We start from the raw sequence: 26,895 nt of genomic DNA, 5'->3' as shown, positions 1-26,895 counted from the left end.
TATATCTCTCGTCGCATTGGAAGTGGTTTTCCAAATCGATCCCTATCAATGGGTGATAATTACCAAGCGACCTCCTTTCTGTCTTTGTCATGTGATCCATTGTTACTGTAAGATTCTGGATTGTAGAGGCTAGTGTCTGACCTGCACTTGACTTCATAACTTGGTAGTCAATGGAGAAGAAGGACTCGACCCTTTCACGCTACTGTTTCGTCTCACTACATAAAGAATCGCACACTTTGACGTTAAAAGGGAACAGAAGTTTATTTTTGACCTTTTCATAGACTCATCTCGGACCACGGTGATGCAATCGCCCGCGTCCCGCTTTCCATTAAACTGTCCACAGAGACGGCACAATAAACACCACGTCATGAAGTTCAAATGGAGACATTAAATTATCGGATACAATGAAAACGTACAGATGAATGGCCAAGGAAACACAGAATTAACATACAGATTGTTCTTTTAAAGTGTACCAGGTAACCAGGTAACCAACAAAGCAACTTTATACAACCAAATGTTTGTATTCACACCGAGGAGCGCCTTCCGCCACAGTTGAACAATATCAAGCATAGAACAATATTAAACTATAATATATGGTACTGACAATATCCCTTCGGGAGGTTTTGTTCATATGGGCGTAACCTTTGAGTGGCTTTTTTTCCCTTTTAAAATGGCAAGCCAATGACATCACTCTGACATGAATGTGCAACATGTTTTCAAGAAGGTGATGCTGCATGTGGGTTTGAAGACCTCAGAGTAAACATGACGTGACATATTTTAATAAAGGGAAGACACTCTTTGTTAGATGCAAATCAATTTAGTATTGGCACACCAGCACAAATGTCCCACAAGAGCTTGGTGTATAGAAAAGTGACACTCAATGCATTTTATCCCTTAGCTCTAATAATAACTTGGGGCAAAAACTGTATAGAATGTATGACAAACAATCCTAATAGCTGGCAAAAAGATAAAGTGAGTTCAGAACACAGAACTCTATGCTGTGTGTTCATTTCACCACAATACATTTGAAGCTGACAGCATTCAAACAGCATGAATAATGTGAGCAATGTACCAAAACAAGATCTACATTTAAGGGGATTCTGCATTTAATAACAACATAATTCTATATCTTTTGTGTTTTTAAAAAATAATTCTGCATTTATTTAAAGACATCTGAACAGACTGCAACAGCTACTTTGGTTCCATTTTAATGAATGAGGGAAAGAAGAAATAAGAGGAGGTGATGAATTTACAAAATATACACAATTCTGCCCATTCCAGCAGTTAGTTCACACTGGTGTGTGTGTGTGTGTGTGTGTGTGTGTGTGTGTGTGTGTGTGTTAGGGGGATGTGTGTACTTTCAGGGATTTTCAAAGTGCTATTAAGTTGGTGTCAAAAAAAAAGAAAAAGAAAATTTGAAATTGATTTGTGGCTTGTTTCCCTGTTGCCATGGTGCCAATGCACCCGTCATTGCCCAAAGTGCATTTGAGTAGGAATTTCTGCCTCAGATCTGTCCATTTGTCGTAGTTTCTTCTGTATTGACCGGCTTACTGTCAACCTCCTTGGAAAAGATTTGTCACATGAACCAGCGCCAGATCGTCTTCAAAAATCGAAATAAACCACGGAAAATCATATTTTAGAAGACACACCGGACATCTTATTTTTCTTTTAAAAAGCCACACTAGGCAATTTTGCAACAATGGTAGCAAATATTTAGACACATTTTAGTGCAGGTTTTTTTTTTCCCCCAGGGAGACTGTTTATATTTTTGCACCACAATTCTGATAAGAGCGGATTTAAACCAATTCAAAAGGATGGGACGCTGACAGATGATCCCAAACGTGCCGCAGTGCAGCTTTAAGATGATTGAGACCGGTTCATGCCGACGGATCCCCGTCCGTCCGTTTTTCAGTTTTCGGGCTCCTGCCCCTCCAGGTGGTCGGGGATGGGCAGGCCGGTGAGGATCGTCAGACACTTGTTCCACACGTTGAACACGGGACACACGGGCTGGGCGAAGGACACGTGGAAGGTGTGCAGGTGCTGCGAGCTCACGGCGTCGTAGAAGGTCACGCAGCCGGCGTCGTAGTCCAGCAGGACGCCGACGCGCCGCAGGTGGGGCGAGGGCTCGATGGCCAGCTCTTTGCTGTTGTGGCGGACCACCCAGGAGTTGTTGCAGCGGCAGAGCACCCAGGAGGCCGAGTTCTTGCCGATCCACTCGTGCTTGGGGGCCGATTTGTAGGCTATGCCCACGGCGTACCTGACGGGAGGAGCGGAGACTTTTGGTCAACCCCGAGCCGACTCCCGACTCAACATTTGCGGGGCCGGCGAAACTCACCACGTGCTCCCTCCGATCAGAGCCTCCCAGTAGTGACGGCCGCTGTCGATGTAGACGTTCCCCACCACGCCGTAGCTGCTCTGGCTGGTGAAGCGCTCCTGGCTGTGGCCCTTCTTGGATGTGGTCTCGTCCCGCTCCACCGTCAGATTGTCGTGGGACACCTTCAGCTTCTTGTGGGCCGATTTGGGGTCCAACTTAAACGGCTGGCCTGGTAGACGAGGAGACAATCTTTACAACGCGGCTCGTTATTAAAAACAATGGGCGACTTTAACGCCAGTGTTCGGCACAGCTCAATCCGATGCTCTTTGTTTTTTGAGTTTGGTTCTTACTGTTGGTCTTCAGCGTCCCCGGTTCGCTGCTCCGGCTTCCCGCTTGGTTGATGGCCTTGACGACAAAGATGTACTTTGTGCCGCTCTGCAGGCCGTGCACCGTGTAGTGGTTCTGCTTGATGTTGGGAACAATCATCCAGCTCTCCAATGAGTTGCACAGACCTGGGGAGGAGAGGGTAAGTTTATTGTTGTCCTAAAAAATGCATTCATACCAGATATAATTCATTTTAATCTAAGGATAATAGTCTAGATAAGTCTGCAACAAGTAAACTCCCCCATAGAAGAAAAATGGTTGAGTTCAAGGTTTCCTGGAGAGTAGTGAAGTCCAGTGCAGCCGTGTGAACGCATAGTGTACGAAAGCGTTGGTTGTTTGTGATCCTGCGGCGGTGGGGACAGAGGAGAGAGTGTGAAAAGGCCCGAGATGAAGCCGTTCACACCTCGACGGCTCCATAGCGGCACAACGCTCCATCTCGGCATGTGTGTTTATTCAATCGCACCACAGTACTGCGGCCTCACCCTCCCGAGGCGTGCAAGGGTGTACTTCCCTGGCCACCCAGAAGTGAAATTAATCTCTCGAAACAATTGCCGTCTGGTTTCTTTTGAAATGTATAGTGTCACATGGACACGTGGCCCCACCTTTGTGCTCAAGAATCATCAACAACAACAATTAAATATTTTCTTTTTGTTTGCCTATGTGTATGACTATTGCTGTATACACATCGGGACCTAAAGTAAATCCATTAAACTCCAACACACAGAAGCAGTGAATCTCATCATATAAGCACTCATTTCCTACTGGCAATCTAATTCAGAAGGCTGCAACATGTGTGCTTACGTTAAGCGTCCTTTATTGAATCAATGTTAGTATACTTTTACTTCTCAATTCATCCGAAGTTGCACCTGGGAGGGGGGCTCTCTAGCGTGCGACTTGGCTGCCAATAGCGACACCTCCATCATTATCGGATGTGAAAACAGGAGGTGAGAGAAAAATGAGGGCGTCTCGGCGAACAGGAGGGGACAGCGGTGTGAAAGGAGGAGAGGAAATAAATGTCACATTAGCTTGACGGCTGTCTGCTCTAAACACGCTTCGAGCGGTGGAGTCATTCGGAAGGTTTGAGCTTCACCTAAAACATCTTCTAAACGTTCTAAAAGATTTTTCTAAATCAACTAATTTAACCCTGATTTGAGTGCTTAGTCCTCCTTGTCGGTATGTCCTTGTTGCATGGAATATGTTTTAGTGTACCCTTTTTTATTAGCAGATTTCCCACATACAAACCAAAGACAAACGCAGGCCTCTTGCCGACAAAAAGTAGGCCCAGGATTGCCATTTTACTGTCTGTCTTCATGTTCCCTACGTTCCTTCTGGGAGCTTTTTTTTCCTCTCAGCATCCATCCAGTCTGCATCAGTTTCAGTTCACAGTTGTTAATCTCTTGCACCATAGGGGCCATTTTCAGTCATTTTTTATGGTCACGGCACGCGAAGATGAAATCACAGTTTCAAATTTTCCCCACAAAACCCATTGTTTTTTGCTAAAAAAAAAAAGAGGATTAAAAAATACTGCGTGTAAAAACCTGATATTGCCTTTAATCCCTGTTTAATGTCCAAGAGTTGATGTACTACTTACTGGCAATGTTAGACTGCCCAGTGAAGATGGCGTACTGGAGCTCATAGGACACCACGGTGAACTCGTCATCAGACGTCCAGTGCACGGAGATGGTGTCGTACGAAGCTGTGCACAACTCTTCCCTTATGCACGGAGCGCTTGGAGCTGCAGAGGGGCACGCAAAGAGCAAAAGTCATCCGACACGGTCTAGTGCTGATAATAATAACTGAATGAATACTAAATTCTAAATACGATAACACAGATGTCATTTGTCATAGCAAACGGTAGCCCCAATTAACCCCGTACTAGTTCATTGGGCTCTGTTTATGAGTGTAAAAGGTTCATTACACACACAACTGAATAAGTTCTTTCCATTAGGTTAAAAGCATTAAAAAGCAATGCTGAAGAGGAATAATAAAATATTCACATGAAAAGCAGCTCACGTTAACACAGCGGGGAGTAAGTAACGCAACCCTTTTAGCTGTAACAAATGTGAGTCGTTATGTAACCAGATACGGCAGATTGGCTTTTACACTCATACGTCTCTATGCTTTTTCTGATATGCTTCTCCTTTTTTTGTATTTTGTATTATAAAGCCCTTGGTTGAAAGAGAACAGGCCGAGGTAAGAAACGAAGATACAAAGACGCAGCTTAGATTGATTTGAAGAGCCACTTCCCATCTCTTTCTGGGTCCGTCACCCCCCCCCCCCCTCCCCTCCTCTCCCTGCCCGCGAGTGGCTGTGCATAGTGGAGTGATTCAGCCTGATTCACTTAGTGGAAAGGCCCCGCAGCAGAGCCCTCATGCAGCGCACAGAGTAAATATGAGCCAGCCATTTTCACAGGCCTTCGAATCCACTACACATGATGCCTCGTTTTTGTCCCCAGCGAGCTCAAAACTCGCACGGCGGGTCCTTCCAAATGGGACATCGAAAATGTATTTAGGGGTCATTGTACTGGGGACTGCATCTCCCAAACGCAGGGTCTGAAGACAGCAGAGGATTCAAAAGGATAACAAAGGCAACATTCTAGCTGCAATAGAGTTGTAATCAAAGTCAGTGTTTGGTTGTCATGGTTAGTGAAGATCTGAATTAAAGCGCTTGTCTCTAGTCACAACAAGACAACAAAACAAAAAAAGCAACTCCCGGTTAGTCATTTTCTTCTCAAAGACAATAAACATTGAGCATTCAGGGCGAATTAAAACGCTTACTGATTTAGACTGTGAACTCAATACACAAAAACAAGAAGATTTACCTGTGAGGTAATCCAGATTCTCCAGCAACTTCTTCTCCCTGGTGAAGTCCAGGGCCACCGTGTCAAAGGTGTCCGTTAGGTGTATCTCAGGAATCAGCACTTGGGTGGATGCATTCGCCATGGAAACCCTTGATGATTACCAATCACAACAGAACAGGCCGTCATACTTTGCGTAATCGAGGAGATCATAATTCATAATTCATATCATAATTCACCAGCTACTCAAAGAGTAACAAGTTATTTGGGGATACTAAATAGTGAGACAAATAGTGCAAATGAGATGCTGATTGAAATCCTCCTGTTTATGCATATATTAGATGACAAAATTTCCAAATTATTCAGAAAGCTTGAGTAGTGAGTGGACTTCGGCTAACTGAAGGCGGGATTCTCTCCCTACTCGTCTGCTGCTGGAGAAATCGAGTAAGACCAAGTGTGTAAAACTGTTGGCCAAACTGTATAATGCCAACCCGCGAGAAGAAAGCGAATTCTGACCTCTCGTTGATGCTCTTTGCGGTCTGCAGGAAGCGAGCGTGGTCGGTTTCCTTCAGCGTCTGATCGGCCTGCGTGATGAGGGCGGAGGACCTCTCGATGCACTGCTTGCAGTTGGAGATCTGTTGGGCGAGCTTGCGGATCCTATGCGCCTGGGATTTGGGTGGCAAAGGGAAAGCCTGAGAACTTCTGCCATCGGGCCGGATCGAATGACCAACGCTAGAATGCGTGCAATCTGGTTGAAATGGTGCAAACTATTGGGGATTAGACAAAATGGCCTAAAAAGGTTTTGGGGGGGGGTTTTGGTAAGGAGATGAATGTTAACATATCAAATTTAGCCAGCGGTGAAAACGGTCAAACCCGGTGGCCACTGATGTACGTAGTCGAGTATTTCTTCATGTTCTCCTAATTAGTACGACCACGCAGGACTGTGACTTCTAGCAAAGGGCCTGAGCGCGTCCGTCTGTGCTTTGTTTCTGCCTCCCTCCTCGGTTTAGTTCAGTCGCCTTCGTGATGTCTTTTTACTGTGAAGATGAATGAACCAGACTCTTCAAGGTGAACTCGCTCGCTCTCTACGCCGTAGAGAAACCACGGGTGTCATCCTGCTGCTGAACCTCCTGTGAAAGTTAATTATTTTGAGAAAAAGAAAACCAAGAGAGAGACGGGCTTATCCGTGCGCCTGCCAGTACCACATTCTTGAGGCATTTCAGCGAATTTTACCGCACGCAAATCTGGGATTTGATATCCCCTCGTTTGCCCCACAGTTTCATCCCCTCTCTATGAGCAGAGATGTTAGGAGACAGATTGAGGTCAGTGACTGGATTGAGGTTAAAAAACATGTCATGAGCAGTCTGGCTGGTAAAGATCTAAAAAATAAAATGAAAAAATCAGTCGCAAAGTCTAAAATTTGCAAAGTTGTCATTTTGTTCAGAAATAAAGGGAGCTTAAGGACACTTGCTGTCAGAACGAGCAAAAAAAACATACATCTATTTATCTTTTTTTTTTTCCTGCCCTCTCTGACAGAATCCTCAAAGCTAAAAGCGCCCATTACACCGTGAAAAAAATAAAACCCTGTTGGGATCCAAGTCTCATTAGAGAGCTTTTTGAAAAGAAATCATCCGGGTTTAGTACGCGTGTGCGCTCCCATATGCTCTGGGATCTACTCCTGGCCAGTCAAAAGGAATTTCCCGTCTGTTCAGAATTTGTTGACATGGGTTTCCATTTGTGACAGCTGCACAACGTCTGCTCGAAAATAAAAGATCATGTAGCTGTAACCAAATATTTAATTGGACCGAAACAGCTTGAAGCGTTGTCACAGTTTTACATATTGATGGGTAAGCGGAGTGACATCGGGACGCTATTGGAATCCAAACCGATGACCTACACCGTATACACGCAGGAATCAAGCACGCACAATTGCTTGCCATCACGCTGCAATAAAGAGGGACCACTAGGCTGTTTGTAGACACATCTCGGAGGATGTGGGGGTGAAAAGGCAAAACGAAAATAAATCTGCTGTCACACTCGTCGCTCTCTGCTGAGCGCTGGCCTCACCTTCCCCTCCTTGATCTTGTTGCCGATGATCTGCCTCCTCTGCTGGATGATCTCGATCAGCACGTCGCACTCCTCCAGGAGCTTGCCCTCCTGGCGGGATGCGTTCACCTGAGGACCGAGTCACACAGAGCACTCGGTCAACAAAGAGATTGATGGATGGTGGGTGTATCTATATATATATATATATATAGATGTACACAGAGCGATATGAGCGAAGGGTATTTATATCATGTCAGCCGAGGGACAGAGTGTCGTTTACATCCATCAGCCGGCCCTCCGTGCTGAACAAAATTGAGTCATTTTCATCCATTTGGCCTCCTGCTCGCGTGCTGAGTGTCCAGCGAAAAGTAAAATAGGCGGCGGGCTCTGCGGCTGGAGCATATGCGACATGCGATTTGAGTCTCAAATCAGGACGGTGCAGAGGTGGCACCCTGGATAAAAGTAGATTTTTGTGGAAATGAAATGCAAAGTCTATAGATATGATAAAGTGTCAGGAAATAGAGAAAAGCGTGAACAAGGGATTGGTTTTGGAAACAGCCAATGGGTGACTCTTCTTCCACGGTGGCCATTTTGAAGTCAGGAAACATTTTCTTTTTGGCATTGGGTTCAGACATCTGCCCGGGCTCAGTGCCAAACGTGGTTGGCAAATAAACCAAGGGAAAATAATTGAATTTAGTTGGAAGGTGTTTGAGAAAGCGCGGTTGACTCGGCAAACGGCCCCCAAGTGACGTGTTTGACTCACTTGGAGCCTTTTGGAGGCCATAAAAATGGTTCAACGCCACTCTGGGAGGGCGGGTCGCAGCAAAACACGCGCACTTTCATTAAGATCATCCCCCCACCCCCCGTTTTACTTTCAGCACCTTGTAAAGTGTCCGGGGGCCAGTGAAAATGAAGTCCGCCGTCAGTGTTGCCGACCGGTTATTGCAGTCAAGTGCGGTTCTGGACCCCCCCGTGCGGGCGACGGAAATAATCCTAAAGATAACACATCTTACAGCGTCAGGTTGAACACCTCAGAGCACCCTGGGGAGTCGGCCTCTACCAACGCCACTAAATGGTTCACTCCACCTCGCCGTGACCGCTTGAGATTGCTTGAGAACTGCTTTCGCTGTGAAAAGCTTGTATTTGTGTGTCTTTTTATTTATTTGACTTTTTATTTACCCAGGTAAAATCAATTAACTAAGAACTCATTCTCATTTGCAATGATGACCCGGCCAAGAGACAGAAGCACAGTCCACACAAGTGACACGGACCGCACAGAAACAATGCAGTATGACTTAACAAAATGGCTAAAAACAAGATTGTTAAATGAATAAACACTGTACAAAAACAGTAGAAAGAGAAAAGTCAGGGCTGATCAGCAAGTACAGCAGTCGAGTATGGCGTTGTGAGGCGTTTCCGACTCATCTGCTCTACAACAATGAAGCACAGCCTCCAAGTCATCCATTATTGCTCTTCTGAGCGGATCCGACCGCCCACAATGCCTTCAAAGGCACACAAGTCGTCACACAAACATTCCAGTAAGAAAACGTCGGCGCACACACACAGTGTGTGAGTACATCATACAACATGTAAAGATGTGGAGCATCTAATGACTGTGGGCAGAGCCCTTCGGAGAGGACGAGCAGTATGACAGATTGCACTCTGGGAGAGACATTAAGTGAATCATAAGCCACAGAAACACGCGCACACACACACACACACACACACCGAAAAGACCTCGAGGATATCCAAACTTTCGGCAAGGCACAGAAAAGGGCAACTGTCAGAATACGCATTCATTTTTTTCCTTGCTCTGATTTATTTTTTCTTTTATTACGTTTCAAAAACCAAATCAACAGCTTCACATGGTTCCTCCTTTAGGATTGGATTCAAACAACTATTTCCAACACGCAAAAAGGCAACAGAACCGCGCGCGGCATCACATTCCAACAATTAAAGCATCTTGACTGCATTAGTTGACATGTGGCTCGTCTCATTTGACGTAATGCGGTGCAGGAGCTTTGAAAAGCCGGCGAGGTTAAACCACGGCTCAAGTAAGTCATCATCTAGTTTAAGAGATTCATGAGACTCTCAGGGCCGTCTCCCGAGAAGCTGTTTAATGGATTCATCTGGTGTGAAATATTCAGAACGCTGTCTGTGCAAAGCTTTTTCTGTGTGACCCACCTTTTTTTTAACTTTATTTTTCATACCCCTTTATATACCACCACTGCAGCTGCTTCATGTATTAGGGTTGCATCATTTCCTGTATTTGTTGTCCCACGTCTTCTTCCGTTCCCACCTAAACCAGCGCACCACTCACCACTCACTACTCACTGCACAAGCTATTGTAGAGCGAGAGAGAGAGTTGCACAACTCTGATGCACCTGTGCGAAAGAAACATCTTTTCTTTTTTGTGTGTGTGTGTGTGTGTGTGTGTGTGTGTGTGTGTCAAATTCCTCAGGCTTACTTGCGGGGTGGTGACACAAAAACACTGAAAATATTTGAGGAGAGAACTTAACCAAAAACAATCCCTTGTCCTGGCAGTTTCTGAAGGGCCTTTGGCAGGGAGAGCGGCGCGCCGCCATTCTTTACCAGCTAAGATGTTGCTGGTTTTTAGCCCTGTGGCGTTGCTTTATTCAAAGCTCCCTAGTGGGCCAGTGTGACATGAACGAGCTTAGCACAGCACTCAGTAAACACACAATCATGCACGCACTTTATTGCACAAAACCAGATGTTTTGACCCACATAAAAGGAAAGGAAGTGAAAGGGAAAGCGCAGAGTACCGCAAACATAATTAAGCGTGACATTAAAATAATACAGCGCGGCTGCAACTAGCAATTTGCCTTCTGAATTACAAAAAGCACAAGATCACACAGCTTAGAAGATTATGTAATTTCAATCACGGCTCCCAAACCCACAGATATGCCATTTCCATGTGACGACTAATGGAAAATAGAACCAGCTAATATTTGAGTTGCTGGAACCAGATCATTTAATTCATGACTGCTAAAGTCAGAAACGCCTCCACTTTTCTGCCGACCGAGTAGTTGTCTAATCGACAAATCTCTTCAGCTCTAGAATGAGTTTATGATTAGATCAAACTGCCACTATACGGTTTAGCTGCTAATCGTAGCTATATGCTAAGCTAAGGAATACTGATCTCAGTCATAAGTCAAGTATCTCTGCAAAACCGAAATTTCAGGTTTCTTAAATAAATGCAAATAAGAAATGAAATTTAGTGCACAAAAATTCTAAGAATATCATGGTGATAATAAGAAGTGTTCTTGCCCAGACATAAACAGAAAATAAAAAGTGTTTATATAAGTGAGCTTTGACCACTGTGACTCACCTCTACATGTTGACATGTCTGGATCATTTTCCCCATAAGAGACTCCAGCTCGTTGTTCCTCTTGATCAAGTTGGTGAGGTTGGAGTCCAGGGCTTGCTGTAGCGAACAGATTAAAGAAACAACACCGTGTGATTTACCAAAAAAATGAATGGATGGGACATAAACGCAAAGAAGCCAAGGAAGTTAGAGCGGTAAAGGTAAAAAATGGCAGCTTACACTTGCAAAAACAAAAAAAAGTTATAAAAGCACCTCTGGGACTATAAAACAAAACAAACTGTTTTAAAGTAAATGCATTCTTTGAAACATGAGAAAAAAGGAGCCGTAATGTTTGATTTCTGAGCAAAGGAGCAGCCGATCAAGAAGCAATGTTTCCCCCATCATCTCCTCTTCCTCCCCTGCCCCACCCAAGCGTCCGACGTACCTCTGAGTGCGGGTTATACCCCTCGTCCCTGTACTGCCTCCTCATCCTGTCCGAGGCGCCAAAGAACGCGGAGCTGGCTGTAGGAGAGGACGCGACTGGGACAGACACTCGGCTGAGCAGCGAGCAGAGCGCGAGCCCGGCCGAGCGGCAAATTGGGCGTCAAAAGCCTTTACCCAGTGAGAGCACGCCACGGCGCTCTCGGCTAACAAACCGGTAAACAGGTGACAGCCCGTCAGCCTCGTCCCTCAACGCTCCTCCCTTTTCTCTTGCCGCCCCCCTTTTTTCTTTTTCCTCCTTTGCCGGATTTTCATTCGCCCGGCCGCAAGCTGTCTCCTTTACTCCAGGACTGTCATATTATTGCCAAACAGAGCGTGCTTAAGCCGCTCTGATGCCGCGTCTCCGCTGTCCCATTTAAAAAAAAACCAATAAATATTTCCCTTAAGAATTTATGCGTTAACTGGAGGAGCGCTGAGGTTAAAACTTCAATTTCTTTGCTCTAAACAGGACGAACTAGCTGGATATGCTTCATTCCAATTCACTTTAACCTCTTCCAAGCAGGCCGTGTAAACCAAGCCGGGCCCGATGTTTAGTCTAGGATTAAATATGATTTACCCCCACCGGGATTGTTGAACTAACAGTAAAAACAAAGGCATTGGCATTTGTGTGTGTGTTCGCGTTTGCCGGAGTGGCACAACGGGGGCTTAATGGGTGGCCTTAATACGCAAATGACACACAAAAGCATCAGCGGCATAAAGGCCTCCTCAGAGAGAGTACGCCGCTGTCATCGCCATTATCATCCGCAGAGATAAAAATAAACTAAACCTCTTTCGTGGCGCTGATGATGATGATGATGACGAGGAGGAGGAGGACAGGGACCACAACAATCTGTCAGCAGCTGCGTCATGTGCGAGTCGCTGTGTGCAGCAGAATCCATGCGTGCATACATGCGAAGAGCAAAACCTACTTGTGATGATGTCTATTGTTAGCACGCTCTCAAAAGCCGACTTTACATCTCCACGTGTAATCTAAAGGACAAGAAATGTCGGGGAGGGTTTAAAAAAAAAAAAAAAAGAATCCTGCTGTCAGCGCTCATGCTATTGTGTGTACGCATACAAAGTAATTACATATTCACTATTTGTGTGTGTAGGGGTCAGAGTTGGACGCCAAGGGGTCAACGCTCACAGCCGCCCGGCTGGCCTTCGCAGGTTGACCACCTAAGCTAATGTCTGTTCTGATTTGAGTTATAAAACACGCAGCACTGGCTTCGGATTATTTTAAATCTCCAGCTGTATCGGTGTGACGCTAAAACCGCTATACTCTAAATAAACCGTAACTCACCAAGTAAACACGCTGTGTTGAAGAAGACTTAGTCAGTAGTAGTGATTGAGACCAACTTGTATTTACGTTTTCTAATGAAACGTGTAATTTTCTCATTCATTCATTCAAGACTCATTTTTGCAATTTGAGGAGTTGCCCCCCGGTGGCCATTAGCAAGAATGCACGTTTGAGGCATTTTTAGACCATTAAAGGCCATTAAATGTAAGCCATGTCGGTACTCCACATATGGGAAATACATTTTATTTCATACAATGTTTGTGAAGGATCAGACCCTTAAAAGTGAAAATGAGCATCATGCTGGAAGGGTGTAGTGACCTCCAGTGGTCCTCTCACTGCTGCAGTGATGTACTCCAGATAACCTCAGTAATCTTGTGACATTAACCCTGCTTGTGGTATACTTTAAATACACATATTTTAAAGGAAATATAGCCTGCAGTGTCTTTTTTTTAAAGTGGTCTGTCTCTACTCCACACAGTGGTGTTCATGGTCACTTGGCAGCTGTCAAAACTCTTGTGATTAGACGGTTGGAGACGAGGCGTGTGGGGAAATAGCTTGAAATGTAAGGATACGTTTAAAAATATGACTTTGTTTATTGAAGTTTGGTCAGCTGGCGAGAAGGCGCAGCCAGTGCCGTGTTTTTCAGAGGAAGGCTGATGTTCCTTCCACAGCATCTGCTTTTGATCACCGGCAAGCTTCTCTGCTGCAGCACTCTCAGATCAGCCTGTTTGACAAGGATCCGCTCTTTGCAAGCGGAGGCAAAACTTTGCATATTTCTTCACAATCGTCTCCCTGTTGGCTTAAAAATAGGAAAAGCTGTGTGATTCTTGGTGTTGACTGCGGTTGTCATTATTGCTCATGTGAGAAAAAAGAGAGGCGTGCTGGGAGTGAGCTGTGGAGCAGTACTGGTAAACGAAGAAGGTGTGCAAAGGAATGACACACACACACACACACACACACAACAGGAGATGGGGAAAGGTAGAAAAGTGTGCTGAAAACGTCAGGGGAGCTACACCTGAGTCACTGTGACACTGAGCAGGGGTGTGTCCTCAGGAACCCAAACATTGCACTGTCATTCTTTTTCACTTTGCTCACATTCATAAGTGTCAGACAGCGACAGCGATCAGAAACACCTCGGTCACACCAGTGAAGACACACGCAGCGAGGTTCACGGTTGCAGAGCGAGGCGGGGATGGAAAGCAAGGGGAGGAGTCACACCGCCGGGGAGGATTTTGTAGCTGCACTTTAATGTCTCTGAGGAAGGTTTTTCATGGTTATAAAATAAGGTGAACACTGAAGGGCGGCTGATTAAGCCGAATGGATTACCGTATAAAAACAACAACAAACCGAGGATTTGAAACCAAAGCTGGCACACACAGAAGGGCCCATCTCTTATCCTCAAGGTTCTTTTGCCTCTAGAGCCGAGGACTTTGAGAGCTATTTCTTGTCATCTTCTCGTCAATTTCCTGCGAGGGGGGGATTTTATCTCCCCAAAAAGGAGGGGTGTTCCCTCAATAACCCCCTCGGCTCTTATCAGGCACCACACCACTGCCACTAGAGAAAAAAAGGAAACCATTCCAATCGTCTGCAGTTGTTTTTTGTATGTCAAATTTCATCCGATCAGTGCGAAAACGGGATATGCATGAAATGGTCCGGAAAACTACCTTAGCGCTTCTGACATGTCATACTGCAAAATGACATCTTACAGCATTTCGACCATTTAGGTTTGGTGACAGCGGTTTGGGTGTCTGTCCTGTTCCTCCTCTTTAGAGAAGTTCCCCCAAAGTTTTCTGTCCACATAAACTAAAAATCAAACGCATTGTTTTCCATGAATATTGCATGGCCGTTTTTCTTTTCCCCCCGCGCTAATTAGCTCAGGCCAAGGCCTCAATTTATTCCGCGCCGTCGGTCGCAGAACCTTCAGCGGAAGCTGGTAAACAAATAGAAGTAACAATTCAACTGCCACATTTCTCTCTGTCTGCAGGTCTAAAAAGATTACATTAACATTACTTGTCTCATAATCGCAGATGAGATTACCGTGTGTGTCGAGACTTGTGTTTGTCATAAAATGAGTTGCTGATGTACACGAACAGAACATTCTACTTAGCCCGAGGCTCGGATGTGTATTTTAAGCCTGGCTGTTTTAGTGAAGATGCAGCGACAGTGAGTTATTTGAGTTATTTGAAGAAAGCGCCTCGATCCTTCAGCTGCGGGCCGAGAGTGCTGAACCCAAGTCGGGGGCCAGCTGGCCGCCTCAAGGCCCTTTTGAGGGCCAACAGGTGGTCAGATGCCCTCTAACTTCCAACATTTGTTTCCTGTGTGAGAAAGGAGCTGCGGCACGTGTCTACCTGCAGATTCTGATGAGGGGAGGGGGGCGATTGTCGGTCTCCAGGGTGTGTGTGTGTGTGTTTGTGTGAGTTAATGAAGCAAGCATACACCTTTTTGTTTCCACAGCTGCTCTCATCTTCCTCACAAGGTTGATTTACTTTACATGATGATCGACTTATTTTGAAGGATTACACAGCTTGGGAATTAGCTTGAACTTGTTTTAAGACCGGTAATACCAAATATATTATATAAGTATTATAATGTGACATATTTTCCTTTATAATCTCTGATTTAGAGATTGAAGGGTAATAAACTGGACATTCTCCCACAGCTTTACACCCCACTTGTTTTATTTCAAAGCTTTTTCTATTTTCAGCAGCTCAGTCTGTGATGTATTTAAATGTAAAAATATAGTGAATCAAACATGGACTCGCTCAAAGAGGGGATGATGAATCACACGTGGCTACCGCCAATAAACGACCCAGCAGGGAGTCCCAGAAGGCTGTGACACATGTCAAATGTATCTTAGAGGCCTCGTGGTTGTACGTGTCCTTCGCATACATGCAACACGTGGGGATGTCACAGCCAGGAGCAATCTGCTATTGCTGTGTGTGTGTATGTATTACAGCACATAATTAGCCCGTATGATAACTGCTGGGTCGCACTGAAACGCGCTCTGCAGATGAACGGAGGGAGCCGGCATCATTGGATGAAGCACTGACCCGTAGCTCTCCTGCTAATTGTTCCTCTCTGCTTGAATCCGCTGAAACCCGCGGGGACGTGGAGGTACGGCTACGTGTTTGTCCCTCTTTGATGACGGCACGTCGAGCCCTTTCATGGAGGCAGAAAAGTTAATAAAAGAAAAGCAGGCTGCCAACCAGTAGAGGGCCCAAAATAACCGTTTAATTGGAATCTTTCTCTCGGGCAAATCATTGATTTGTGTTATTGTTTGTTGCCTTTCTGAGCAATAAAGGCCTTCTCCAGACACACCACCCTCCACCGTTCTATGGTGGCTCAGTATTCACTACCTTTTCCCTCTGTGAATACCACAATTGAAATCAGCTGCAGTGATTCACTACTTCCTACTTGAACATGTGTTTCAAACCGCTAGTAAAAGGAAAAAAGGGGTCGCAACACCATTTAAAGACGCTTTGAGATGCCGAATAAGCACTTTGTTTCCCTGGGTAAATGACGCTTTGGAAAAGTTAGATTTATATCCTGTTACTTGTTCTTGGGTGGATTGATGAGAATTGTTTTAAATGCTGGAATGAGTCAACGTTCTGACGGAACTTGAGATAAAGTTTAGACTTTTACCCCAAATGGTCACGTTTTGACAGCAAAAAATCTGTTGTAATAAAGGGGTTGCATGAGAGAAAATAATACATATATATATATATAATTACAAATGGTTCCGTGGTAGAAATGTGTTGATCTTTGTGCTTGAACCATGTCTAAAATAACTGACTAAAATCCTTAGAAAGTACAGTGTACCAATTGTATTCAACTAGTTCAGTTTGCCCGTAGAGGGCTTGTATACTTCTCATCGGTTTCAAACCGCCGACTAGTCCGTTCACTGCGTGGAAGTTCTACTAAACGAAAACGCTTCGATGTTCAATGGCAGACAGTTTTGATTTTGAGATGTAAAGCAGCCTTGTGAACATTCCGAGGAACAATTCAGTCACACAACACAAAGATGAATCCCGCCTCCTTGGCCACTAGCAGCAAACTCTGATAGCCATGGCCAATTAAGCACACCCACACTCGGCGCACAGTTGCCGCTTGTTAACCTGCAACCTTATTGGAGACACCATGCCTTGTCGCTAATGACACATTGCCATACTCCCCGTCTGTGCGCGCCTCTGAATACCCTCCCGGCACGCTGGCATGGAGCAGTGATTATGCTAATTGCTTAATTATTCGGCGGAGATAATAATTCAGCGTGAGATGATAAAAATCTCACTTGATAATCAAGTTAGATACCTGGGTAAGGATAATGGGACATTTCTGCCGAGCGGCATACAATTACAGTTTAAAATTCATTACCGGTAAATGGAATGAAGGGAATCTATGACCCTAACATTCCCGTTTTTGGAGCACCCCATTTAAAAAAGGCTAAATCGCGCCATGGAGCTGCTGTAACACGAAGCAATTTCCGAACACCTCGTGAGCTCACCTTGAGTTTCTCGTAGCGATCGCTCAGCGCCGCCACCTGGTGGTCTCTGTGCCTCCCCACCAGCTTGCACAGCGAGCAGATGAGCTGATCGTCCGTGACACAGTACATGTTGACCTTCTCCTCGTCGTGCTCCAGGCACTGAAGCCCCCTGAGGTGGGAGTCCGGCATGGGCTCGATGAGCCGGTGGCCGGTGAACGGCTTCTTGTTCGGGTGCGTGGCCCTGAGGCACTCCTCGCAGTACGACACCTCGCACGTCACGCACGTTTTGACGGCGTCCTGCGGCGGGTCCTGCTCGCAGAACTGGCACTGGATCGGCTCAGGAGGCGTGATCGGGCCGGACATGGCGGCGCTGAACGGGACCAGCGCCAGCCGGTCGCTCCCTTCCTCGCCGGGAGAGTTGGGCCCGCTGTGGGGCGCGGGCAGCGGCAGGGGCACCCCGGCCGAAGATGAGGCCCGCTGAACTCGATCGATAATGTTCTGCAAGGTGACGTTTCGCTTAAGTCCTTCTAGTCCGCGCTCGGGGCTCAGGGAAATGACATATCGGCAGGTGGGACACTGGAAGGCGCCGATGCTCTGGACGGACTCGTTGGTGGCGCAGTGGGAGATGAGGATGCGATGGGCGCAGCCGAAACACAAGCTGTGAGCGCAGGGGAGCAGTAGTGGGTCTTCAAAAAGCTCCAGGCAGATTGGGCAGGTCAGCTCTGACTCCAGAGTGTCCATCCTGCTCACAGGAGGCCACGCGGGACCAGGCGCAGCGTCAGCGAATTCCAGAAGAGCCGCTCAGCCGTCTGCAGGTGGGGAGGAGAAAGGAGACAGAAAGCGCAGGGATTTGAGATTGAGAGAGAAACCACACTAAATTAACACGCAGTGGCTGAGTGTCTTATGAAGTTGTTTTCAAAGGCGATGTTGAAGGAAAGCGGTCTGCTGTTGAGACAAATGTGTATTTAATTAAAAAACAGAAATTCCAGTAAATCGATAACTAAGCGTGGCGGGGATTCTGATAACGTCACTTCCAATCATTTCTTATCCCTCCAGTCCACAAGTTCCCTTTGAGGCTCCGTCTCGCAGTTAAAAGTTCCACTCTGCTTTGCGAGTTCTGTTCTACTTGGTTCCCCCATTGGTGAACTCAGCCAGAGGGTCGTTAATAACAGCCGTTGGTTTGTGACACCCAAAGGAGATTTCTACCACTGCTGAAAAACATTCAGCACAGAGAGGAGAGGAAAACGTTTCAAGATTAGATGGACCCTATTCAAACTCTTCAGGGAACAAAATGTGCGACGTAGATCAGAAATGGAATATATGAAGATGCAGCTGAGGGAAACGCAAAGGAGATCGAGTGGATACGTGCACGGATCATGCTGCCATGGACGGCACTCCACAAGGGGCGATGAAACCTCTGAATGAATGCATGTGTTTTTGTACCAGACAAGCTTCTTTCAGCAGATGTCACTGTTTACCGAGCTAGAGGTTTGCGAGCATCCTCGAAATATCCCTCCTATGCTCTGCCTCATCTTCTTTCTGCCTGCTTTCCTTTCATCCTCTGTGCTGCGGATATCTCAAGCCAGTAATTTGCAGCGGGGCCGAGAATGGATGGAAGGAGAAAATATGGATTTTACATGGATGAGTTCAGAAGAGGCGAACCAAACAACTTTGATCTGTTCTTTGGAAGAAAGAAAGGAAAAGCCACATTTCAAAATCAAGTTAATAAGGACGGAGAGAGACTGAGAAGAGGATAGAAATTGAGTGGGAAAGATGGAAGTGATTCAGCAATCACACGCCAAGCATTCTCTCTAAAGCACCGAGGAGCCTCTCTCATGTGTTAATATTTCCAGAATTTTGAAGCTCTTTGGCGTTCCAGTAAAACCTGGAGAACTGTGTTGAGTTGAAAAGGGAATTCATGATGTTTTAGGTCTTTCTGGTCAATCTGCCCCGGACAATCCCGTCGACCAGGAAACTCCTTTCCTTAATTGCTACACCACTCAGCAGGCAGAAGGACAGTCTTGGTCTTTGTGCTTTGGCTCGGCCGTACGTGTAAAAACATTTGCTTTACCAGCTTTAAGTTTCAACACTGGCAAAGAGCAGATTAATACTGCTATTGATAATGAAGGGGATATTGACATGTTGAAGGCCTTCTCATGATAAATATAAAGAAAACACACCAGCACTGGTTTGGTAAGTAAGTCGGGGGACTGTTGAAACTGAGGAATAAGTTAAAGTAAAAGTTGCAAAACCTGAATGAAATTAAAACAGTTTTAATACGCAAATAATCCTCCATAGCTTCTTTCCCTTGTAACTTGAGACATACATATATTCTCTGTCACATGCCGGAACACCTCTGCTGTGTGCATTTAGCATTGTAAACAGTGATCAGTGCCGTATTAATAATGCAGATTTCAGATTCCTGCAGGACATCAGTGTGAACGGATGTCAGCCAACTGACAATGACGGCACACAGCATTTCACATAAGCACAGCGAATGCAGAAAACAACCTAAAAAAAAAGGTTCCTGACAAATCTGGCAAAGTTGTACATTGATGGACCTCTGACAGGTGACTGTTGACAGTGGGGGAAACCTGGGGGCACTAAAGAATGAAGAGATTTAATGAAGCTCATTCTGACACGCACACACACACACACACACACACATAAACCTACATTCGACACACACAGGTACCCAAATCCCAACTGCAGGATGAGACTGGGTGAAATGTCTCTCTGCACACAATAGGTGACACTGTTGAACCGTGCGTTGAGGTGACGGCACAAGACGCAGGGGGGGGTTGCATCACAGAGGGACCAGGACCGTGGAGATCTTAAGTATGGGGGGGGCGGGCACTGAGACAGCAGGAGGAAAATCCTGGCCAAGTTGTTTATTCAACACCCCCGACCATCCCTTCCTTCCTGATGACTGAAACGTCAGCGCGGACGCTCTTCAATGGGAGGGTTGGGGGGGCGACACAAAGCCGAGGGAGCAGGGGGACGAATCCTCCACGGTCCGATTCCCACATGTGTCCTACCCAACTAGAAAAGAGATCATCCCTTCAGCACCAATGTGGCCAATAACTACATCTCTCTCGCCGCGTAACCCCGGAGTCCAAAATTCCCCACATCTTCATTGAGAGGCCAAATTGCCCGGATGCTACTCTCGGATGCAAGGCGATTTTTATTCATTTGTTTTGAAACACAAACCTCTGCTCTGGACCATAAATGTCAGCGAATGACCTTTTGCAACACAACTTTCTATATCCATTTTTTTTTCCTCTCCCGCTTTTGATATTTCGACAGATGTCCGCCGGCTCCTCGGAATACAAACAAGCGCGAGAACAACTAATGAAGCGCCTGAGAAAGCAGCTTTTCATCTGGGGTCCTGATTATATTTGGGCAGACTCCTCCCCCCACCCCTCCCCATCTAAATCTTTCATTTCTTGCGTGGGTCGGAGGAGGCCGCGGCGTTCCCCTTCTGCTCAGTTAAAGCTGTTAAAAATTTCATAGGAGCTCCTCCACCCTTTTTTTAAAAAACTTTAAAAAAGAACGGATTTGACGAGAGCACGATGCAGACATTCTGTGTTTGGACCGGCGAGCGGTTCCTGCAGCTCGCCATAATGCATGTAGCCGCCCATGATGTCCCGCTAATAACTGCTAATCATCGTACGTCATTTCTTGGGAGCTTCTGCCTTTTTACATCACGTCTTCTTCAGACTCTTCCTCGAAGCAGCTCTTTTCAGCTTAAAAAAAACAACCGTGGCTCTGTGAACCTCAAAATTGAAGTTGGAAGTGATTTCATTGCCAGATTGCCGTCGGTAAACATCAAAAATATACATAATTATAGTAAGCAGTCCAAAGGCATCTAACCCTCCCCACCCCATAGAAAACATTGTGTCGGGTGGAGGGGGTATGTTTGGTGCCTTGACGTGAGCGGCTGTGGCAGTCCGCGGCGCAGAACCGAGAAGTAGGTCATCGCCATTGACCTGCCTCACACAGTCATCGTACACTGTGTGTTTCTGCATGTGTGTGTGTGTGTGTGTCACTGTGTGACTGTTCCAATTTTCTCTTAACTCGCAGACGGCAGAAAACGGCAAACACACACACACACACACACACACACACACACACACACACAGGCAGCCAAATGTTGGAATCAAGCGGGCAAAGGAATGTGAAGCTGAGTGTGAGTGTGATAATATCGGCATCCGTGATGCCACATTGTCGGACCAGAACTCTGGTCTGAAATATGTTTCTGCAAAAACGTTAACCACCACGGCTGGGTGCAGATATCTCGTCAGCCTGAGTAGCTTTCCACCAACATCACTTACTAAAGAAGGCCCACGCACGGAGCGAAGCAGCTCAATTATTCACATTTTTGTGGAAAAACTGCATGAATTATTGACTCATTTTGTGAATTCTATAACGCAACCTCTGCCTTGGTTGCAGTAGCCTCCACTCCTTGATATTTAGCATCCAAACAATTAAACACCTTGTTTACCTTCAAACTATCGAAGAATTTAACCCCCCCCCCCCCCCCCTCCCTCGCATCCTTGTGCCCCTTCCCCTCGCTCAACCGCTTATGGGATTTGAGATTGAGGCGGTGAAAACAAAAAACAAAAACTAATCTGTTTTCGTAGCAGCAGCGACAGAATAACCCCCGACCTCGAGGAGTCGTCATTGTTGTCCTTCTAGGGCCGTGATCACGGGCCGGGGTCGGAGCAAATTTCCTCTACATATCTTTGTATGATCGCACTGCCATGTGGAGCAACGTCCGAATGTTATCCTACTGCGTCCCCCTGCAAAGCATTTGTCCAAAGGATGTGATGAAGCTGGCGGCGCGCGTGATAAATTAGTCCACATGTTAGGCCCGCTGGTCAAAGTCCAGTTAGGGCGGAGGAAGATGCTTTTGGTGACGTTACGACGCCCAGTGAATGAAAAAGTCACATGTCAAACTCAAAGGACCATTTTATTTTAGAATCTCTCTCCTCTTCATATTCCTCCTTCATAACTACAGCACATTGTCTGAATTGTTAACAATGCTAACTGTTGCCCCCCACACACACACACACACACACGTATTTTGTCTTTGTCTGCTTCCCGACACCCTGCCATGTTGATCCCTAATCCCCTTCCTACCACACTGGCTGTGACCAATCCTGGTATTTCATGTTCCGAAGCGGTCAGTCACACTTAACCGGATTGGCTGGTCGCATTGTCCCGGATGCCGGGTCTATTAGTGATTATGATTAAGGGTGACATTTGGGATCGTGTGTGTGTGTGTGGCGGGGTCCGTCTGTATTTGTGCCTGTGTGACCCAGATGGGGTACAGCGCCGCGTGTGAAATGAGATGCGATGTTTGCAGATTGCAGAGGACGGAAACGAGGCTGTCAAGGACGCGTTTTATCAGGTTGACCTCTGCACCCACAAGACACACACACACACGGAGAAAACCAACCCTGCACAGGGTTTGCTTGGTTAAAGCAGCGTGGTGGTGGGATTCTCTGCACTGCAACAGTTAAGAGTGTAAGATACTCAGAACTAAACATGAGACACTTTAGGTATTTTCTTTAGAGCAAGATCCCCCTCTAGTGTAAGTCTTGTTTTGATATTACATTATGAATAGAGTGCTGCATAGGATGATTGAGTATTAACTAATAAGCTTCTATTTCTTTGAAGACGCTACAAATTTAGTTAATGCCTCCCTCCATGATCACAATTATTCTACAATGCATTCATTTTGCTTGAAAAATATGTGCTTAGGATCCCCCGGCGCAGATAAAAGTGATTAAATAGTGGATATTCCCCAAAGTGCTAAATTATCATGGCAATTTGAAATGTTTTCAGCATTAAAACAGGCCCCAGAGAGCTAGCAGATGATGTAAACTGGCTTATGAATGTATAAAACCCATCGCTAGGGGGACAAATGGGAAGCAAGAATGCAATGGGAGTCACGTAAGGGAGGAATATTTTCTTATTTGGAATGTACCCCACAAAATCATTAAAGTAATGTTATTTAAATAACTGAAATATCCCAGAGCAGCTATAATATTTCAAATATTTGTAGGCAATATTTGCAGATTTTGTCATGCGTTTGAAGCAAAAGAGGCTTTTAAGTCGGGAATTACTTGAGAGTAAATTAATTAGTTTATATTTTGATTAAGGAATTAGATTAGAGTTCATTTCGCCCCCCAAAAACAGTTTCTTTACAAATGTGACTTTGGTTTAACCTCTGCATGCCTACAATGACCCTGCTTCACGCCACCCAACATGTGGACAGCTGTGGAATATCCTTACAATTACAGAGGCCTTTGAGCCGGGCACTTTTTGAGCTGAAGGATGAATTTTCAGAGCAGAGTGCGATGACACAATCTGTGTTTACATCGACTCCGAGGGGAAAGAATGTCAGAAGGAAGAGAAAAAAAAACAGAAAGTGAGAGGTCCCTCGAGTGGCAGATGTTTCAAAAAAGGATGCAATCTGACTTTTTAACATCTGCAGGCATGCAGCACATTGACCAAAAATCATCCACGCATACCAAGCGGCCCGCGACACATCTTCAAACACACACACAACCCCCTGAAAGGAAAATAATCAAAATCAAGTCGCGTCTGACACCTGGGGAAAAGGTCGTTTTTCGGGGCGACGCTCTCAAAGAATCTGATTCTTTCGCTCCCAAAGGATTAAACTGCCAACGCTTGTGTTTTTTTTTTTTTTGCCGAGACCTTAGAGTAGCTGAGCTTTGCTTTGACTGGTTTTGTAGAACCACAAGTGCAAGAAAGTTCCATGGTTGTATAATGCAGTCGCTTAGCACTTTGCTGCCCTTATCTCTCAAATGAGCCTGCAGGGGAAGCAATGGTAAAATATTTATAGTTCAAACGTTAACGCTTGAAATTAGTCAAACGGCCACCGGCAGAGGCTCCCGATGAAGTTTGAGGAACCACTTATCCTCCTCCACGGGACAACACGGGCTGCCAAGTCTCACCCAACGGGTCGCGCTCATTGTCACCAGGTTCCCATGGCAACACTGCACTTCATCTTTTTCGGTTGGTGATTAACGAATGCACTGGGGTGAATAAAACGGCCTGGAGTGGAAATAGGGGGGAGGACAAGTGAAAGAAAAAAAAAGCAAACTATTCCAGTCTGTCTTCTGTTCTTTTTTTTTTTATTGTGAAGCATGTTTAGATAGTTCCGCCTCTTAGTCATGTAGAGTGGGAGGACCCGATGCTTTTGAAGACCAAATGAACCACTTAGGGAGAGATAAGAGTCATGAGTTTATACCTCCACGTTGCATCACGCAAGCTACTCACAGGCGAGGTGGCAGGATGTTTAGGAGGGGGGCGACCTTTAGATGACCGATGCATTTAAGTCCTCTCCTTGTGTCGTAAAGCAGCAAGACCAGCGCACCTTTCCCTCCCGTCAGGTCTAAACAAAGCAACCCAAGTGCCCCGTTCCGGAAGAGAAATGACAATACATCCTTCTCTATATTTGTCTACACGGTTCCCACAGTTACTCTTCAGGTCTGGGAAGAAAAATAAAACAGACAGCTAATAGCTGAGATGGTTTCCTCCGGCCGGCCCTGGCTGACAATGCCACTGAAAGGTGCCGGGGGAAACAGGAAAAGCGACAATGCTAAATCGGTCTTCCTCCCGACAACTACAAACCAAACATGAGGCAAAGGCATTTTTGTCTTCTTTGTCAAGGAAAACGTGGTGTATAGAGAAGTGAATGAAACCTTTTCTTAAAGCATCATTTTTGCACAATTGTTTCTAGAAGAAATGGTCCGTTATCCGGACTAAAATCCAAGGAAGCTTCTACAAGAGCCGCACATGTACTATGTAATGCTCCTGTTTGGCTTCGGGTCAAAGTTGCACGCCTTTGCGTTGCTTTAACTCGCGTTTTACTGCTCCGACAGCACGGGACATTGTCTCGCAGGTCCCCTTGGTCTCCCTTGGTCTCTGTGACCCAGCAGCAGGTGAGACGGATCAGTAGCAGCACTGAGCCCGTGGCGGCCAGCTGTCACTTACACGCTTCAGAGCCCACGGGGCGTGCACACACACACACACACACACACAGATACTGTACTAAACACGCATCAGCACACAGGCTGATGGTCGAGGCTCATGAAAACACACAATGACAAAATTGTACATTAATAATTATTGTAAAGATGTGATAGATACAAAACAAGCGTCCTCCGGATGAATACGTTAGCTGTTAAATGTATTTGTTCTGACTTCCTCTTGAGAGCTAAAAAGACCATTTTGGACCTGAGCCACACACACACACCCTCACCACTCTAGTAAACCCATATTTTAAGCATCCCTCGAGGCGCCGTCTCCTGCCCTTACATATCTGGTGCTTCAAGCAACCACCACAACACAGTGGCTCTGTGAATTTGGGTCACACGAAACAGACCCTCACTTGCAGCTTAACTGCACCCGCACACACACACACATACAGACACACATGGAGTTGAATGTGTCATTTGGGTCAGTATTCAAAAGTGTCGGTCAATAATCTGTCCAGCAAAGGTTGATGTCGCCACAAAAAGGGCAACATTTGAAGTTTTTGTAAAACTTTGCTCAGAACTCCAAGACTTAAGGCATGAATCACGTTTCTCCACGTGGTACGAACAAACTCATGCGGTATAAAAGGGCAATTTCAGCAAGTGTTTCCACGCGAGTTCCCCCCCCCCCCGCCCCGGCCGTGATGCAGACGGCTCCACAGAACTCACCGGCTGTTCCGAAGCCGCTGCTCTGTCATTATCATTCCAGCAATGCTGGCATTCGACTCCTCATTTCCCCGGACAACAAACACAATCTGAGCCGGGCTGGGGGGTGGCATGCAGCAATCCCCCAGGGCCTCGCACACTTAAGAAAACTCTTTTATTTTACAGTGTGCATAACAAAACAAGCCAAAACAACTCCTCCTCCTTTCATCTTCTCTTACCTTCCACATGATTAAAATCCCATCATCCACACATAAGGTGAAAAAAAAGAAAGGAAGAGGTGGAGGCGGGCAGGGAATGGAGGCTGTCTCCTGGTCTTTCTGTCTCTCCTCCCTGGGACGCGGCGGCGGCAGCAGCAGCAGCGGCAGCGGGCAGTGAACTTGGGAGTCAGTGAGGATGTGGATATGTCTCCGTGGCTGTGTCATCACCTCTCATGACATGTTTGCCCTCCCTCAGCCCCCCCCCCCCCCCGTGCCTGTGTAAGCCTTTCCATCCTGACCCGGCAGAGCGAGAGAGAGAGAGAGAGGGAGGGAGAGAGAGCAGAGACAAACTAATGCTCCGCCCCCCTCCTCCCCGTCCATCCCGCCCTCTCTGTTTCCCCCTGTATTCAAATCTGCCAGTGGGCTGATCTGCTTCTAAATAGGCCAATCGCTGCAGCACTGGGGGGTGGAGCCTTGGCCGTCTGTGTGCGTGTCGGATGCGTCATGCAGACATTCCGCCTGTTTGCATGCGCCGCCCGTCCATGCTTATATTCTCGCTGTCACGCAAAGCGATGTGGACGTGCGCGGGCGTCTCCTAATGCAGGAAGTCCAATGCCTTCAAGAAAGAATAAGTTACTGTGATCTTCCACTTTAAAAAAAAAAGTTTTTACCCCTGTTTGATTAATAGCCGAGTTGTTTGTTTGAACACACAATTACCCTCGGGTCGCCCTAAAGTGCAGACACATCGCATTACGCTTAACGTCCTGCATCTGCCCCGTCTGCCATTCACTTCAGATGAAGACCGCTCCGGCCGACGGATTCGAGCGTGTCCTGTTC

General features: G+C 46.2%; 1 protein-coding gene across 2 annotated transcripts in view; it reads right to left on the bottom strand.

The window, feature by feature from the left end:
* Positions 1 to 235: 235 nt before the first annotated feature.
* LOC120828768 (E3 ubiquitin-protein ligase Midline-1) overlaps positions 236 to 26,895 on the bottom strand; it is a 37,632-nt gene continuing 10,972 nt past the window's right edge. The window contains exons 1-10 of one of the 2 annotated variants that reach the window (XM_040192341.2): positions 26,080 to 26,484; positions 17,148 to 17,935; positions 10,891 to 10,986; positions 7,563 to 7,670; positions 6,012 to 6,160; positions 5,520 to 5,647; positions 4,290 to 4,433; positions 2,665 to 2,826; positions 2,336 to 2,543; positions 236 to 2,257 (exon numbers count right to left, since the gene is read on the bottom strand). In XM_040192341.2, coding sequence (XP_040048275.1) covers positions 1,909 to 2,257; positions 2,336 to 2,543; positions 2,665 to 2,826; positions 4,290 to 4,433; positions 5,520 to 5,647; positions 6,012 to 6,160; positions 7,563 to 7,670; positions 10,891 to 10,986; positions 17,148 to 17,867 — 2,064 coding nt within the window. In that variant the 5' untranslated portion in view covers positions 17,868 to 17,935; positions 26,080 to 26,484 and the 3' untranslated portion in view covers positions 236 to 1,908. Of the gene's footprint in view, positions 2,258 to 2,335; positions 2,544 to 2,664; positions 2,827 to 4,289; positions 4,434 to 5,519; positions 5,648 to 6,011; positions 6,161 to 7,562; positions 7,671 to 10,890; positions 10,987 to 17,147; positions 17,936 to 26,079; positions 26,485 to 26,895 lie in introns of those variants that run through there. The other variant, XM_040192350.2, reaches the window with a different exon arrangement.

The sequence above is a fragment of the Gasterosteus aculeatus genome, chromosome 1 (genome assembly GCF_964276395.1).
Source record: "Gasterosteus aculeatus chromosome 1, fGasAcu3.hap1.1, whole genome shotgun sequence".
NCBI classification, from domain to species: domain Eukaryota; kingdom Metazoa; phylum Chordata; class Actinopteri; order Perciformes; family Gasterosteidae; genus Gasterosteus; species Gasterosteus aculeatus.
This window is presented reverse-complemented; position numbering and strand designations above follow the sequence as displayed.